A 14,288-nucleotide genomic window follows, 5' to 3' on the forward strand; every position below is an offset into this window, starting at 1 on the left:
TGGATCTGCCCAAAAAGGACACTAAACGGCATGGGGTGGGACCTGTATTTGTCATGTGCTACTGTGCCCCTCCCCTCAAGAAGCCTGATCTTTCATCCCTGGACTCTGGTTGCCCCAGTTTGATACTAGCCTGCTGTCTTCAATCAATTACTTAAGGATTTGGGGCAAATGGAAATGTGTGGAAAGGGGGAAAACAAAGGGATGTGTGCCAATGAGTTACCACAGCAGGGTACTAACTTAGCTTTGTGTGGGAGAGGTCTGTCTATTGTGCTCCAATGGGCAACTTCAAAACATGCCATCTGGTAGAGGACCCCCCCTGTAAAGCTATAGCCAATAGGGCTGGAACACCCTACTGTGGAGGACAGTGCCAATACTTTGGCCACATCTGTCCCGAGCCTCATGCAGTGTACGAGCCTGTTAAGGAGATGTCACCTCTCTCTTAGCTTGGTGGAGTGTTTAAGGCCCTCCCCCAGGATCAGGGTGTGGTCTTTCGGCGTAGCAGCTTTGTCACTCCGCTGGTGCAGCCGTGCGGAGCAGACGGGTGCTCTAAGATATGTCCGAGATGGTGTTAGGGCAAGGGGAATCCATTTTTGAGAGTGGGGAAGAAAAAGGATTTAGAGGGACCCTGATGGGGGCAGGGAGCCCTTGGGGACACCCGAAATAGGAATAACAGAAAGACAACAGAAATCTCTCACACAAACACACAAGGGCAACAGAACAGTCTTTTTTTCAAAAGCAAATTTTTATACACTTTATAAGAGCAAGATTACAAGTCATGTAAACAGTAGGTAGAGAGAAAGAGAAAAACAAATTTTAGGCATCGTTGATTAGCACTTTCTTCTTTGTTTTTCAATTTTGAAGATCGTGGTCTGGCAGTTAAAAAAAAAAAAAGTCAAATTATCTACATGAAGCACATTTACAAATCAGCTTGATTATAGAAAAGACAGAACGAAGATAAGCAAAAATGACTAGTAGAAAATATACTTTATTTTACGATAGAGATGTCCCTAGTAAGATCAAAACTTGTTTTTTCTCAGCTTCGGTTCTTCTGATTTGAATGCCCTTGTTGTATGAAGCAGCTCATTCTGTTTGTCCCGACGGAGACTGGCTGCTGAAGGTCACCGCTTTTAAGTCAACCCTAATATAACACCAGGATTTGTCCACGTGCGTCCTTTAATGTTTGCCCAAGAGACTCAAAGCAGCATAACCCTAGATGCAAATTGGTTTTATTGCTGATCTTTACTGTGGTAGAAGTATTTTTATTTTTGAACAGTTTTTTGGCCTATTTCCAAACTACTCAAGCAAGAAAAATAAAAATAAAGGACAAGTTAAAAACAATTATGATAAGGCATTTCATAGCTTATTAAGCAAAATTATGTTGGGGAACCATTTGGGGGTTGCGCAATGCTTTGAGTAACACATTAACCATCCCCAGTGAGGGAATGCAACCCCCAGCGAAGAACCAAACTCATCATGTGCATTTTAACACTGATCAATATATTGGTAACACTATCACAAGTGACCAGAGATTACACATGGATTTATGATGACCAGTCTATAAAGTGTGTTAATAATTCACATCTACTCTACTGTTGAGCAGGGCAAACTTTGAAGAAGGCCAAAGAACTAGAGCTGTATGGACAGTATTTAATTCCTATAAACTGGTATTTTTTAATCTAGATTTTAGATTCTTCAACTGACTGGAAACACACAGAATTATCGTTCCCAGTATGCACTGTTATGGAATATTTTTTATTGGTCCAAATCTAAAGTGTACAAATACAAAACAAAACAGAAAAACAAAGCAACAATTTCAATGAAAATCAAGCAAAATTTCAAGTTTTGATCCTTAAATAATTTCTGTCTTTATTTAATGAGAATCAAATTTTACATGAATGAAATGTTTTTCGAGGTGGCGCAGGGCTTGGCGCAGAGGAGGAGGGATCGATCACAACACACTGAAGGCACCTCGAGTGTTTGAAAACGTCAAACTGCGCCAAACTGCGCCATCGCCAGCAAGACGAATGCCAACACCACGATATACCAGCCCAGCTCTAACCAGGGGGCACAAATTTAAAAACCGACACCATAGGAGACAGGATGGAGTGATATTGCACACAGAAACTTACAACTACACGGCAAGAGTCAATGGGTCCTTTCAACCCACTTTACAAACACTGTCTTGTTAGTAAGCACACCCGCACGCACACGCTCACAGATACACCCACATGTACACTGCCGAATTACACACAAACTCACAGCAGAAACACAAAGCTTCTCTTCAAGGCAATGGAGGCCCAGGCAGCCTGTTTTGGCTGGAGTTATGCCAGTAGAAACCATCTTTAAAAATCCCAAGCCTATCCAATCACAAACCATTTTCTTACAAGCAGCACAATATCTTCTATTATTAGTATTTCTTTACATTTATGTTAAAGTACTACTTCAACTCCGGTCCGCCCACCCACCCACTCGCCCTTAATTCCAGAGAGCCCACGGTTGTACGATATTTACTTCAGGGGTTGCTGCTCAAAAGCAAGATCTTCCACAGGACTCAATCTCCTGAATGGCGAAAACAGTATCACGGCGGGAAAAAAGGCCGTTTATTTTGTGCTGTGTTTGTTTAACAAGAGATCTGAAGAGACTCAGTTTTTGAGGACTGAGGTTTGCTACCCTAATCTGTGTCGCACCTACAGAGCCCTTGTTGGGATGTAGGATATATAGGGATACAGTGGCGACAACAGCTAGCAGATGCTTCCATCACCAGAAATAGTTGTGCTGGACATGTAAAAATCAGTGGAGTTTAAAAAGGATGTATTTATACCAATTTAGTCAACATTTTGGCCATTTCTTCATATTCAAAGCTGAACAACCTGCAAGGTCCATTTAATGGCATTTCAGCCATATTCTGCAGGTCCAGCACAGATCGACTTCTCCCAGCATCAGGGGAAGGGAATCGGAGTTACACAGCCAAAAGTCAACAACACTATGCAGCTGAAGAATGCTGCGGTGTCGACTACATTTTTAACACTTCCTGTGACCATCCACTGTGCTGTACACATCACAGACATTTCACCTGCAACTTGACTGAAAACTTATGGATATGGATCCCACCCCCTGGATCATAACTCAACTGGAGAGGCTGATGGCTTGAGTGGAGATGGAAAAAATACATTTGTGTTTTAGTTACAAAAGGTAAATCAGGGGAAACGATAAAAGAGCAAAATGGATCATGTGTAGTATGTACAGCACAGTGGTCAGCAATGCTAAGAGTTGTCAGAAAGGTCACTGAGAAGGCTTCGCACCCAGGGACAAGAGGGCCAATTTCCAAGTCAACAACCAATATCCCATCGATAAGGCTCATTCTATTCTCTGCTGTTTAGGAGGTGAGCAAGCAGACAATTTTATTTCAGTAGGTGTAGGAGAAAAACTAAAAAGGACAACCCCTCGAGCAACCGGGGATCCAATCAGGACTCCTTTCTGGACACCAAACCTAGTTTAAGACATCAGCATTCAGCATTTTCATGTGGTGGTGAGAACTGCACCTAGACATACAGTAATAAGAGAGCAGAGATCCACACAGAAGGACCTGGTGCGTCTGAATTCTGCATCGGGATGGGGCTCCACTGCTTCTTAAATGTGAGGCAGGCCTTGTGGAAACCACACCCGAAAGGTAAATAGGAACCAGGATTTGCAAGCACTCTCAAACTCGATCAGCACTGTGCATGAAGATATGGAGCCACCTAGTGGTCATGATGTAGAACACCAGAAAATGTTTTTCCTGCAAGGTTACTAAAGCACTACTCCTATGCCCTGCTTTGCATGTCACCCACAAGCCATCTTCAATACAAAATACTTCAAATCCTTCCAAATAATGGCTTACAATTAATCTGAGACATAGGAGTCCCTGGGGTTGGTTTGACTGTACTAAGAGGAACTTTGCATTCTGCTCCTGAGGGATTGGGTTTTATTCCTGGCCTTTAAGTCTTCCTCTATGTCAGCCGTTGACTGTTCCTGCATCGTTCCACAGACAGAGATGCTGAGCTTCAAAAATGACTATGTGGGAGCCAGACTGCAGGAATAAACTTAGAAGCTGCATGATCACTCGACGGCAAGTTCGTCCCGGGTGTCAGCGTGGAAGTGGACCGCAGCCAAACCTCTCGGGTGCTTCCCCACCACATCTATGGATAAAAATCCAGCAACTGCCACTCCAGTTTTCCCGAATTTGCAAACAAGCACCTACAAGCTACAAACTCCAAGCGGCCACACAGCCCGCTGCACGCCATGCCACGGGATGACAAACACACACAACGGCACTGGACACGAGCCTCGGCTTCAAGGACGACAATCCACCTAATATATAACGCGATGCATATTCTCAGCTTCCCTAGGCCCGGTGGGATGAGACTGGAATTGTAAAAACCAAAACCCAGATGGTGTACACGAATCTCAAAGCATGTCCAAAGTGTTAACTACAAAGGGAAAGAAAGAAAAAAAAAAATATATATATATATTGGACTAGGAATGTGGTACAGCCTTATAAATCAACCCTCGTTTTCCATGATCTAAAACCAGTTTCACAATATCGAGTTAAAACAAAGGGAAAACAATAAACGCACTTATTTTTTCTTTTCTTATTTTCTCTCATGTCTTTAGCCTTCCGGTCCCCACCTCAATTAGTCAGAATGCATATATAGATTTGTTATGTGTTTTTTCTTTTTTAGGGGTTCTAGAGCTCTTTGAATTGGGAAAAGAGGTGACCGCGCTTAAGCACAGTTCCCCCATCCCCTGCCGTACCCACCCCCCACCCCCCACCCCCTGGGCGAGTTCTCCGCTGTACAGGCTACACGAGGCCGGGGTGTGAAGGCTCTGAAGGCTGCAGACGTCCAGGAGAGAGGCAGGTCCACCGAGCCGGGCTCCGACCATCACATGACCTCACAGCAAGAGTTCTGCTTCCGAGCCTGTGGAGACGCACAGAGAAAGGGAGCAGTGTTGGACATTTTTCCCATCCTGAAAAATGCAATCCTAATGTATTTATTTAAAAGTACAAGCTCATTCGGAGTATATTACTGATATATATATATATATATATATATATAATTATATATACACACATATATATACATACACACACACCTTCTATATATTATCATAAATACTTCTTTATATATATAGAGTGAGGGGAAAAAAGTATTTGATCCCCTGCTGATTTTGTACGTTTGCCCACTGACAAAGAAATGATCAGTCTATAATTTTAATGGTAGGTGTATTTTAACAGTGAGAGACAGAATAACAACAAACAAATCCAGAAAAACGCATTTCAAAAAAGTTATCAATTGAGTTGCATGTTAATGAGGGAAATAAGTATTTGATCCCCTATCAATCAGCAAGATTTCTGGCTCCCAGGTGTCTTTTATACAGGTAACGAGCTGAGATTAGGAGCACTCTCTTAAAGGGAGTGCTCCTAATCTCAGCTCGTTACCTGTATAAAAGACACCTGTCCACAGAAGCAATCAATCAATCAGATTCCAAACTCTCCACCATGGCCAAGACCAAAGAGCTGTCCAAGGATGTCAGGGACAAGATTGTAGACCTACACAAGGCTGGAATGCGCTACAAGACCATCGCCAAGCAGCTTGGTGAGAAGGTGACAACAGTTGGTGCGATTATTCACAAATAAACCCAAAACCCAAAATAACTGTCAGTCTCCCTCGGTCTGGGGCTCCATGCAAAATCTCACTTCGTGGAGTTTCAATGATCATGAGAACGGTGAGGAATCAGCCCAGAATTACACGGGAGGATCTTGTTAATGATCTCAAGGCAGCTGGGACCATAGTCACCAAAAAAACAATTGGCAACACACTATGCCGTGAAGGACTGAAATCCTGCAGCGCCCGCAAGGTCCCCCTGCTCAAGAAAGCACATGTACAGACCCGTCTGAAGTTTGCCAACATCTGAATGATTCAGAGGAGAACTGGGTGAAAGTGTTGTGGTCAGATGAGACCAAAATCGAGCTCTTTGGCATCAACTCAACTTGCCATGTTTGGAGGAGGAGGAATGACCCCAAGAACGCCATCCCCACCGTCAAACATGGAGGTGGAAACATTATGCTTTGGGGGTGTTTTTCTGCTAAGGGGACAGGACAACTGCACCACATCAAAGGGACGATGGATGGGGCCATGTACCGTCAAATCTTGGGTGAGAACCTCCTTCCCTCAGCCAGGGCATTGAAAATGGGTCGTGGATGGGTATTCCAGCATGACAATGACCCAAAACACACAGCCAAGGCAACAAAGGAGTGGCTCAAGAAGAAGCACATTAAGGTCCTGGAGTGGCCTAGCCAGTCTACAGACCTTAATCCCATAGAAAATCTGTGGAGGGAGCTGAAGGTTTGAGTTGCCAAATGTCAGCCTCGAAACCTTAATGACTTGGAGAGGATCTGCAAAGAGGAGTGGGACAAAATCCCTCCTGAGATGTGTGCAAATCTGGTGGCCAACTACAAGAAACGTCTGACCTCTGTGATTGCCAACAAGGGTTTTGCCACCAAGTACTAAGTCGAAGGGGTCAAATACTTATTTCACTCATTAACATGCAAATCAATTTATTTTTTTGTTGTTATTCTGTCTCTCACTGTTAAAATACACCTACCATTAAAATTATAGACTGATCATTTCTTTGTCAGTGGGCAAACGTACAAAATCAGCAGGGGATCAAATACTTTTTTCCCCTCACTGTATATATATATATATATATATATAAACTCATTCAACAGTGTGTGTGTTCGTACTGCAGTTCACAGATACTCACAGTCTTGTAAAAGGCTTTGGATTGGTTTCCCAAGTGCTCCGACTTCTGCACTAAATCGTCCAGCTTCTCTCCTCTCTCCAACAATGACTCCATTGTGTTGTGCTGCCAAGCAAGGGAAGAGACACTGAGGCCCAGCTCAACCCCCACACAATACCAACATTTATCCTGGACTCCTCTCCACCCACAAGCTTATAGATAGTAAACCGCACGTCCGTAAGTTGACACTAGAAAAATCAGACGTGTTTGGCACCGGACTCACCAGGATGATTTTGGTTTCGTCGAGCTCGGCCTGGACTTTAGTCATGGCATCAGCCTCCCGAGGATTCTGAATGGGGAAATAAAGAAAAACAAAAATCTAAGCCATGCTAAATCATTTCTAGTGGCTTCTTGCTACACGGCAGGAAAAATAATTAAACTAAGCCGACTGCAGCCAGAATGAGTACTGAGAATATCAGAGCTGGGATTCAGAGGGGCGTGTGTGACTTCAGGACTGTCTCGTTCCCCTCACTCTCTCTCTCACCTGGTATTTGGCAAGGTAGCTGTCCAGGGCAGTGTAGTTGATGGTAGCTGGGGAGCCCGAGGGCCAGTCTATACTGTCCACCTGTTTGGAGAATTCATCTAATACCTAGAAGAAAGATGACAGTCCACACAGAGGGAAATCATGCAGCCTTCAATGCAAAGTTTGGCTAGTTTTTCCTTCCTTCCTTCTACAGCCCTACTGAGGATCTCAATCATTTTAATAATACAACTATTTATATAGCAAATTTCATACTAAAAGCAGCTCAAAGCACTATACAAGAAAATTAAATATTTAAAATACAATGATTGTCATTTCTTCTCAACTTTCTTTCAATAATGTGGTGGAGAACCAAGTACCACAGTAAGGGAGGACAAATTAATGCCAGGTCAAGTCCCATGTGATGAGCTGCTTCTTGTGTCATATGAATCAGATAATGAAACCAGCACTCAAAGAAATGCATTAAATTGGTTCCAGCACTAAATCTGACTCTTTTTAGTTTTTGTTTGGGGGCGGGGGGGTGGGGGTTACCTTATCCATCAGGGTGAAGCACACTCTGGAGGGATACTCATTGTCAGCAATCAGCACGGCGCTCAGGGAGTCGTTGCGGACGTACACATGGCACAGATACTCTGGAGAGACAACACAGACACGCTACTCTGCTGTTCCTCCAAATTTCCGGGCGGACTAACATTCTGCAAGTGTCAGAGCACTTTGAGGGCCTAATTTTGCACCTATGAGAAGGGTGTGTTATGGGCATAATGAGAATGGGCAATACCAGTGTATTAGAGTTACTGAAAAATACTTGCAAAGCCCCCAAGTAAATTATCTTAATTTGATAAAACGCAAACTGAAAGCGTTGGGGAACTACTGGTCTTAAGGCCGGTTTACACTCAGTTGCACAATCGTCATCGAAGGGCAAAACGACTTGCGACCAGCTCTGTGCTTAGTTCTGCCATGGTTGCCCTTCCGGAGAAGGATGGTGGCTAGTCTCGTCGGTGAACTTTGACCTGATCTATGGCCGTGTTGCTTTAGTTACCAGAAAACTGAAATGGATGACAGTCTGTCGAGAAGCTGCTCAGTTTAATAACCTTGGACCCCTGCGTTTATACAAGTGTCAGAGCAAATTTAAAATACCAAATACAAAAAGACTGCATCAGTTTTAATTGCTGAGCAAATGCGATCAACTGATTAGTATTTTAAACTCAGTGTAAGTGTTAACCGTTTACCATGTAACGTATGGCATGCAATGTATCGTAAATATATATACAGTACTGTGCAAAGGTTTTAGGCAGGTGTGAAAAAATGCTGTAAAGTAAGAATGCCATCAAAAATTTACATTTTAATAGATTATATTTATCAATTAAATAAATGCAAAGTGAGTGAACAGAAGAAAAATCTACATCAAATCCATATTTGGTGTGACCACCCTCTACCTTCAAAACAGCATAAATTCTTCTAGGTACACTTGCACAAAGTCAGGGATTTTGTAGGCATATAGTCAGGTGTATGATTAAACAATTATACCAAACAGGTGCTAATGATCATCTATTCAATATGTAGGTTGAAACAATCATTTACTGAAACACAAACAGCTGTGTAGGAGGAATAAAACTGGGTGAGGAACAGCCAAACCCAGCTAACAAGGTGAGGCTGCTGAAGACAGTTTACTGTCAAAAGTCATACACCATGGCAAGACTGAGCACAGCAACAAGACACAAGGTAGTTCTACTGCATCAGCAAGGTCTCTCCCAGGCTGAAATTTCAAGGCAGACGGGGGTTTCCAGATGTGCTGCGCAAGCTCTTTTGAAGAAGCACAAAGAAACGGGCAGCATTGAGGACCGTAGACGCAGTGGTCGGCCAAGGAAACTTACTGCAGCAGATGAAAGACACATCATGCTTACTGCCCTCTGCAGACGGAAGATGTCCAGCAGTGCCATCGGCTCAGAATTGACAGAAAACAGTGGGACCCTGGTACACCCATCTACTGTCCGGAGAAGTCTGGTCAGAAGTGGCCTTCATGGAAGACTTGCGGTCAAAAATCCATACCTCCGACATGGCAACAAGGCCAAGCGACTCAACTATGCATGAAAACACAGGAACTGGGGTGCAGAAAAATAGCAGCAGGTGCTCTGCACTGATGAGTCAAAATGTGAAAACTTGGCTGTAGCAGAAGGCAGTTTGTTCACCAAAGGGCTGGAGAGCGATACACGAATGAGTGTCTGCAGGCAACTGTGAAGCATGGTGGAGGTTCCTTGCAAGTTTGGGCTGCATTTTGGCAAATGGAGTTGGGGATTTGGTCAGAATTAATGGTCTCCTCAATGCTGAGTTCAGGCAGATACTTATCCATCATGCAATACCATCAGGGAGGCATCTGATTGGCCCCAAATGTATTCTGCAGCATGACAACGACCCCAAACATACAGCGACAGTCATTAAGAACTATCTTCAGCGTAAAGAAGAACAAGGAGTCCTGGAAGTGATGGTATGGCCCCCACAGAGCCCTGATCTCAACATAATCGAGTCTGTCTGGGATTACATGAAGACAGAGAAGAACTGAGGCTGCCTAAATCCACAGAAGAACTGTGGTTAGTTCTCCAAGATATTTGGGCCAACCTACCTGCCGAGTTCAAAAACTGTGTGCAAGTGTACCTAGAAGAACTGATGCAAAGGCAAAGGGTGGTCAAACCAAATATGGATTTGATGTAGATTTTTCTTCTGTTCACTCACTTTGCATTTTATTGATAAATATAATCTATTAACAACTATTTTTCAAAGCATTCATACTTTACAGCATTTTTTCACACCTGCCTAAAACTTTTGCCCAGTACTGTATGGGTGTGTGTGTGTGTGTGTGTGTGTGTGTTTAAAAAACAATGCCAGAGACAAACCACCATTTTCTCACTCCCCCCCGGCCACACCAGCAAAGCGTGGATATAATAAGAATAATCGTGGGAAATAATTTTGAACATCTTATTTAATTTCAACTAAAGAAGATAAATATTTGAAGTCTCAGTGAGGTCTATGCTAAAAGAAGACTAGTAGTATTAGACCAGTGCCAATTGGAGTGTGAAAGTTTTGAGGAAGAAAACTGCAAGAGGAAACCTCAAAACCCAGCAGTGTGACATCTGACTGGCAGAAGGGAGAGGAGACAGGGTGATGTGGCTAAGGAGCTAATCATTTAATGGAGATCCAGTCCATGGAAGCCTGTCTTTGGGCAAAGTATAAAAAAACTAAACGGAAAGAACATTGTACACAGTATATAAAAAAAAAAAAAAACTAGTTAGGAACCTGATTAAGTGCTGCTTCTTCCCTTTTTCCATTTCTGTTCACACCTGTTTCTGATCAGACACATCTGCACTGGGCGCTTATATTTCAGCGTCCTACAATGGCAACTGGGAGACGATGCGCCAATAATAGAACACCCTATTGTGGTCAAGCGACGGAGTATTAAATTACCTTTACTCAGGTGTCCATCTTTTCCCAGCTTAGTAGGAAATTCAAAGCCACAAAAACACAAACATGGCGACATGCATGTCAAGTGAGGCATTAACGGTATCAACAGAACTCCTGACTAGAGAAACGTTTGCAGCCTCCTTCCAGTTAAGAAGACATTGCCTGTCTTACTGTTAGAGAAAGTCTCACAAGTGAAGGGCTGAGGTAGTGTTAGAAAACAGCATGAAGTCAAAAGGATTGGTGACACTGGGGAAACTCCTCTCCTTACATTATCATGGTCAAATCTGCAGGCAAATTGCTCAAGGGTAACAATAAGAACACCACCAAATACTGTTGGTCACGCTGTAAGACAACAACATACTCTGGTAATTAACTTGTCATTTAATTTCCTAATTACTGCAATAGCAACTTATCCATCAGGGGCCCTTGCCAAGTAGAGCTATATTTAAGAGAATTGTCTTGGCTTCAGTACAAGGCAGTGCCACAGCTGCCTTCCCATTTGCTGCTGATGATCTGTGCTTCACTTAGTAACAATGCAGATACTCAGAAAAGACGAGATAGAGAGAGAGGGGGGGGGAAGAGAGAGTGTGGGGGGGAAAGAGAAAGAGAGAGAGAGAGAGAGAGAGAGAGAGAGTGAGGGGGGGGAGAGTGTTAATTTGTGGGGTCCCCCTTACCTTGCTCCTTGACTGACGCCCGGCTGCCTTGGCAGGAGCGCTCCACGATCAGGGCGCTTGTAAAGGTCATGAACTCCTGCACACTAAGAAACACAGGAGGGAAACGCTCAGCTGGGGTTTCTGCGGACAAAACCGCCAGACGCCCACAGCCACACATTATTAATACTCTGCGCTGGCCTGCATCTTATCCAGCAGCAATTAGGGAGGATTTAACATCTCGGGATGAAAGAAAAGCCCATTTCAATAAATCGAATATCACACCAGCGATGTTCTTATTCGAACCATGCGCCATTTTCGACAGGGAGTTCTGACAGTGTGGACATTCACATATAAGGAGGATTGCATTGCGCAACAACACACGCACAATCCACACGAGCGTGTCTTGCTGTAAAGATCAAGGCCACCCGGGTCTGTGGTTGGACACAGCAGCTGCTACACAGTACATGGAGCTGTTGGATCCTTGCCTCTTTCTGGGGTTTCCATGGAAACAAAAGGATGGACCCAATAAACTGGGAACTTTAATTTGATTTGACTTTTCGGCTGCTGATTAAGATCTCGGGTCAAAAGCAAATGCTGTCTCATGTAATTTAATGTCCGAAACGAACGCTGAATTTGTATTAGGAGCTCTGATGGCTAAAGAGTAAATTATAAACTAAATGATTATGGTGGTTGTTTTTGTGTGCCCTGAATTACATCATTAAAAAAACACCCGTCAATCACACATTCAGACAGACAGCATGCCAGAGGCGGAGGAAGGCACTTTCCATACCTGGACCTCTGGAAGAAGCTGAAGGAGGATAAATCATAGGCAGCTTTGAGGAGATTAGCCTTGTTGGCTCCCTTGTGGAGGACACTTAGGCTGAACAGCTTCATAATGACTCAGACAGGCAGTCGCTTGTCCTTCAAGCCACCCCTGAAACAGACACAAAAACAATCACTGTGAAAGCATGACTCACTCAGTCAGTCGAGCCCCCCAAGCCAAGCCAAGCCCTATGTGACCCCATTACACTCTCTTTTAAGAAGTAGCTCAATACGGATCGATAGCCGAACATGCACGTTAACTAAAGCAACAATCAAATAACTTAAAAACACAACCATGCAATGGCAGTATCCTGCACTGACGTGTAAAACAAACTGGGGACGGGTCGTTGTCAGTATGTGTTGCACCCAAACACTCAGACTGTTTAGCATGTGGATTGCGCTCATTCAGCTCACACACTTATGTTGTTGTTTCGATTGAATTAATATGACAAGATGATGAAGACACACATGTCTCGGACCCTGCAGACCTGCGATCTCGGGCTTTCGTATCCGGGCACAGATCTGGCTCGTTAGTGGCCGTGTTTACGTTCCCCATTTCAGAGCCCGGGGGTGGCATTTAAAAGGGTCGACGTTTAAGCTGCAAACTCTGGGGATCTTCAAATAAGCAGGACCGGGGGATGCGGGGTTAGGCTCGGTGTACGACCGCTATGCCGGTTTCCACAACCCTCCCTTCACTCGAGTCCCTACATTTGAGTCTTTAGGAAACTCCATTACTCGCACAGCGGCTATACAGTGAAATCACACTAACTGAGCAACAGTAACACTTGGTGCCTCTGAGTCAGGGGTAACCTGCTCACTATCTCCTACCACGACGTAACCGTAAAGGAAATGTCAACGTCTTCATCTTGGGCGACTGATCCGTCGCGGCGACACCACCTCGTCTGAAGGCTGGTTCTCACCGAGTGTGTCGCCTCTTTCCTGCCGGGTGAAAAGTCCTCTCCGCTTCTCTCGTGTCGCCGAGTTGAGGCGCGACTTAAAAACACCACTTTTGAAGTAGGCAGGTAAAGACACACGTACACAACCTCTACCCGTTCAGTGACAGATGCGAAAATGAAAGCTGCCTCGATATACAAAAATCCGAGTGTCGGGCAGCGAAGAAACTCCCTTTTCCTTCCTTCGCCCCGAACCACGTCACTCTCTCCGGGCGGAAGTAGCTCCTACCATCAAATGAGTCCGACCGGAAACAGATCCTTACGGAGCTGGAATGTAAACCAGCTGAAGATACTTTGTACGAGATAGGTCGTTTTGCATGACATATTGTTATTTTATTTAATATTTTGATGGTAGTATGCAGTGAAGGTAATCGGAGTAGTAATGATAATAATTACACTTCTATAGCGCTTTATGAACACCCAAAGCGCTTTACACCTCCACCACCTGGATGATGCGAAGGCCAGTACGCTCACCACACATCAGTGGGAGAGATGATTATATTTTTAGGAGGCCTTAATAGATTTGGGACATAGTTGGAATTTTGTCCAGGACCCTTACAGTTTTCAAGACATGCCTTGGGATTTGTAATGACCACAGAGAGTAAGGAGCTTGGTTTTACATGTCATCCAAACAACGTGGCACTTATTCACGGCAGTGTCCCCATCCCTGTCCTGGGCATTAGGATCCAAAGCACAGCAGATGTCTGCAGATTCCAGCAGCAACCTTAATTTTTCCCCAGGTGGTCTCCCATCCAAGTACTGGCCAGGTCCAGACCTACTTAGCATCAGTGGATTTCCAGTATTGTTTTGGTTGTATTTGACATCTATTGTTCCCTTATGACACTTTTTGTCTTTCTTGTACCACACTTTGTGTGTCTTTTCCATATTTCTACATAAAAAAACCTCCCTTTATACATTTTCCTAGCAACATATACAAACTGTAATTACAGTTTAATGTATAATAATGATTATATTATTCAATTTCTGCAAATGGTATAATAATTTAAACAGGCTAGCTTTATTTGAAAAGAACTCATAAAAACTATGATCCATATTTACTAACATCGATGCATGGAGAAAATA

At 43.8% G+C, this 14,288-nt stretch overlaps 1 protein-coding gene across 3 annotated transcripts; it reads right to left on the reverse strand.

Annotated features, from left to right (window-relative positions):
- Positions 1–721: 721 nt before the first annotated feature.
- On the reverse strand, positions 722–13,422 carry ykt6 (YKT6 v-SNARE homolog (S. cerevisiae)). 3 transcript variants are annotated; one of them, XM_066714356.1, is made up of 8 exons: positions 13,081–13,422; positions 12,221–12,364; positions 11,452–11,534; positions 7,853–7,953; positions 7,325–7,429; positions 7,064–7,129; positions 6,805–6,906; positions 722–4,958 (listed from the first exon to the last, which is right to left on the reverse strand). In XM_066714356.1, the coding sequence occupies exons 2-8, from the start codon at positions 12,322–12,324 to the stop codon at positions 4,923–4,925; spliced, it is 597 nt and encodes a 198-aa protein (XP_066570453.1). In that variant the 5' UTR covers positions 12,325–12,364; positions 13,081–13,422; the 3' UTR covers positions 722–4,922. The 3 variants fall into 3 exon arrangements, with proteins under 3 accessions (XP_066570453.1, XP_066570450.1, XP_066570451.1); XM_066714353.1 differs by having other exon boundaries at positions 13,173–13,421; XM_066714354.1 differs by having other exon boundaries at positions 12,221–12,388; positions 13,173–13,421.
- Positions 13,423–14,288: the final 866 nt, after the last annotated feature.

Source organism: Amia ocellicauda, chromosome 9, assembly GCF_036373705.1.
Source record: "Amia ocellicauda isolate fAmiCal2 chromosome 9, fAmiCal2.hap1, whole genome shotgun sequence".
Lineage (NCBI taxonomy): Eukaryota > Metazoa > Chordata > Actinopteri > Amiiformes > Amiidae > Amia > Amia ocellicauda.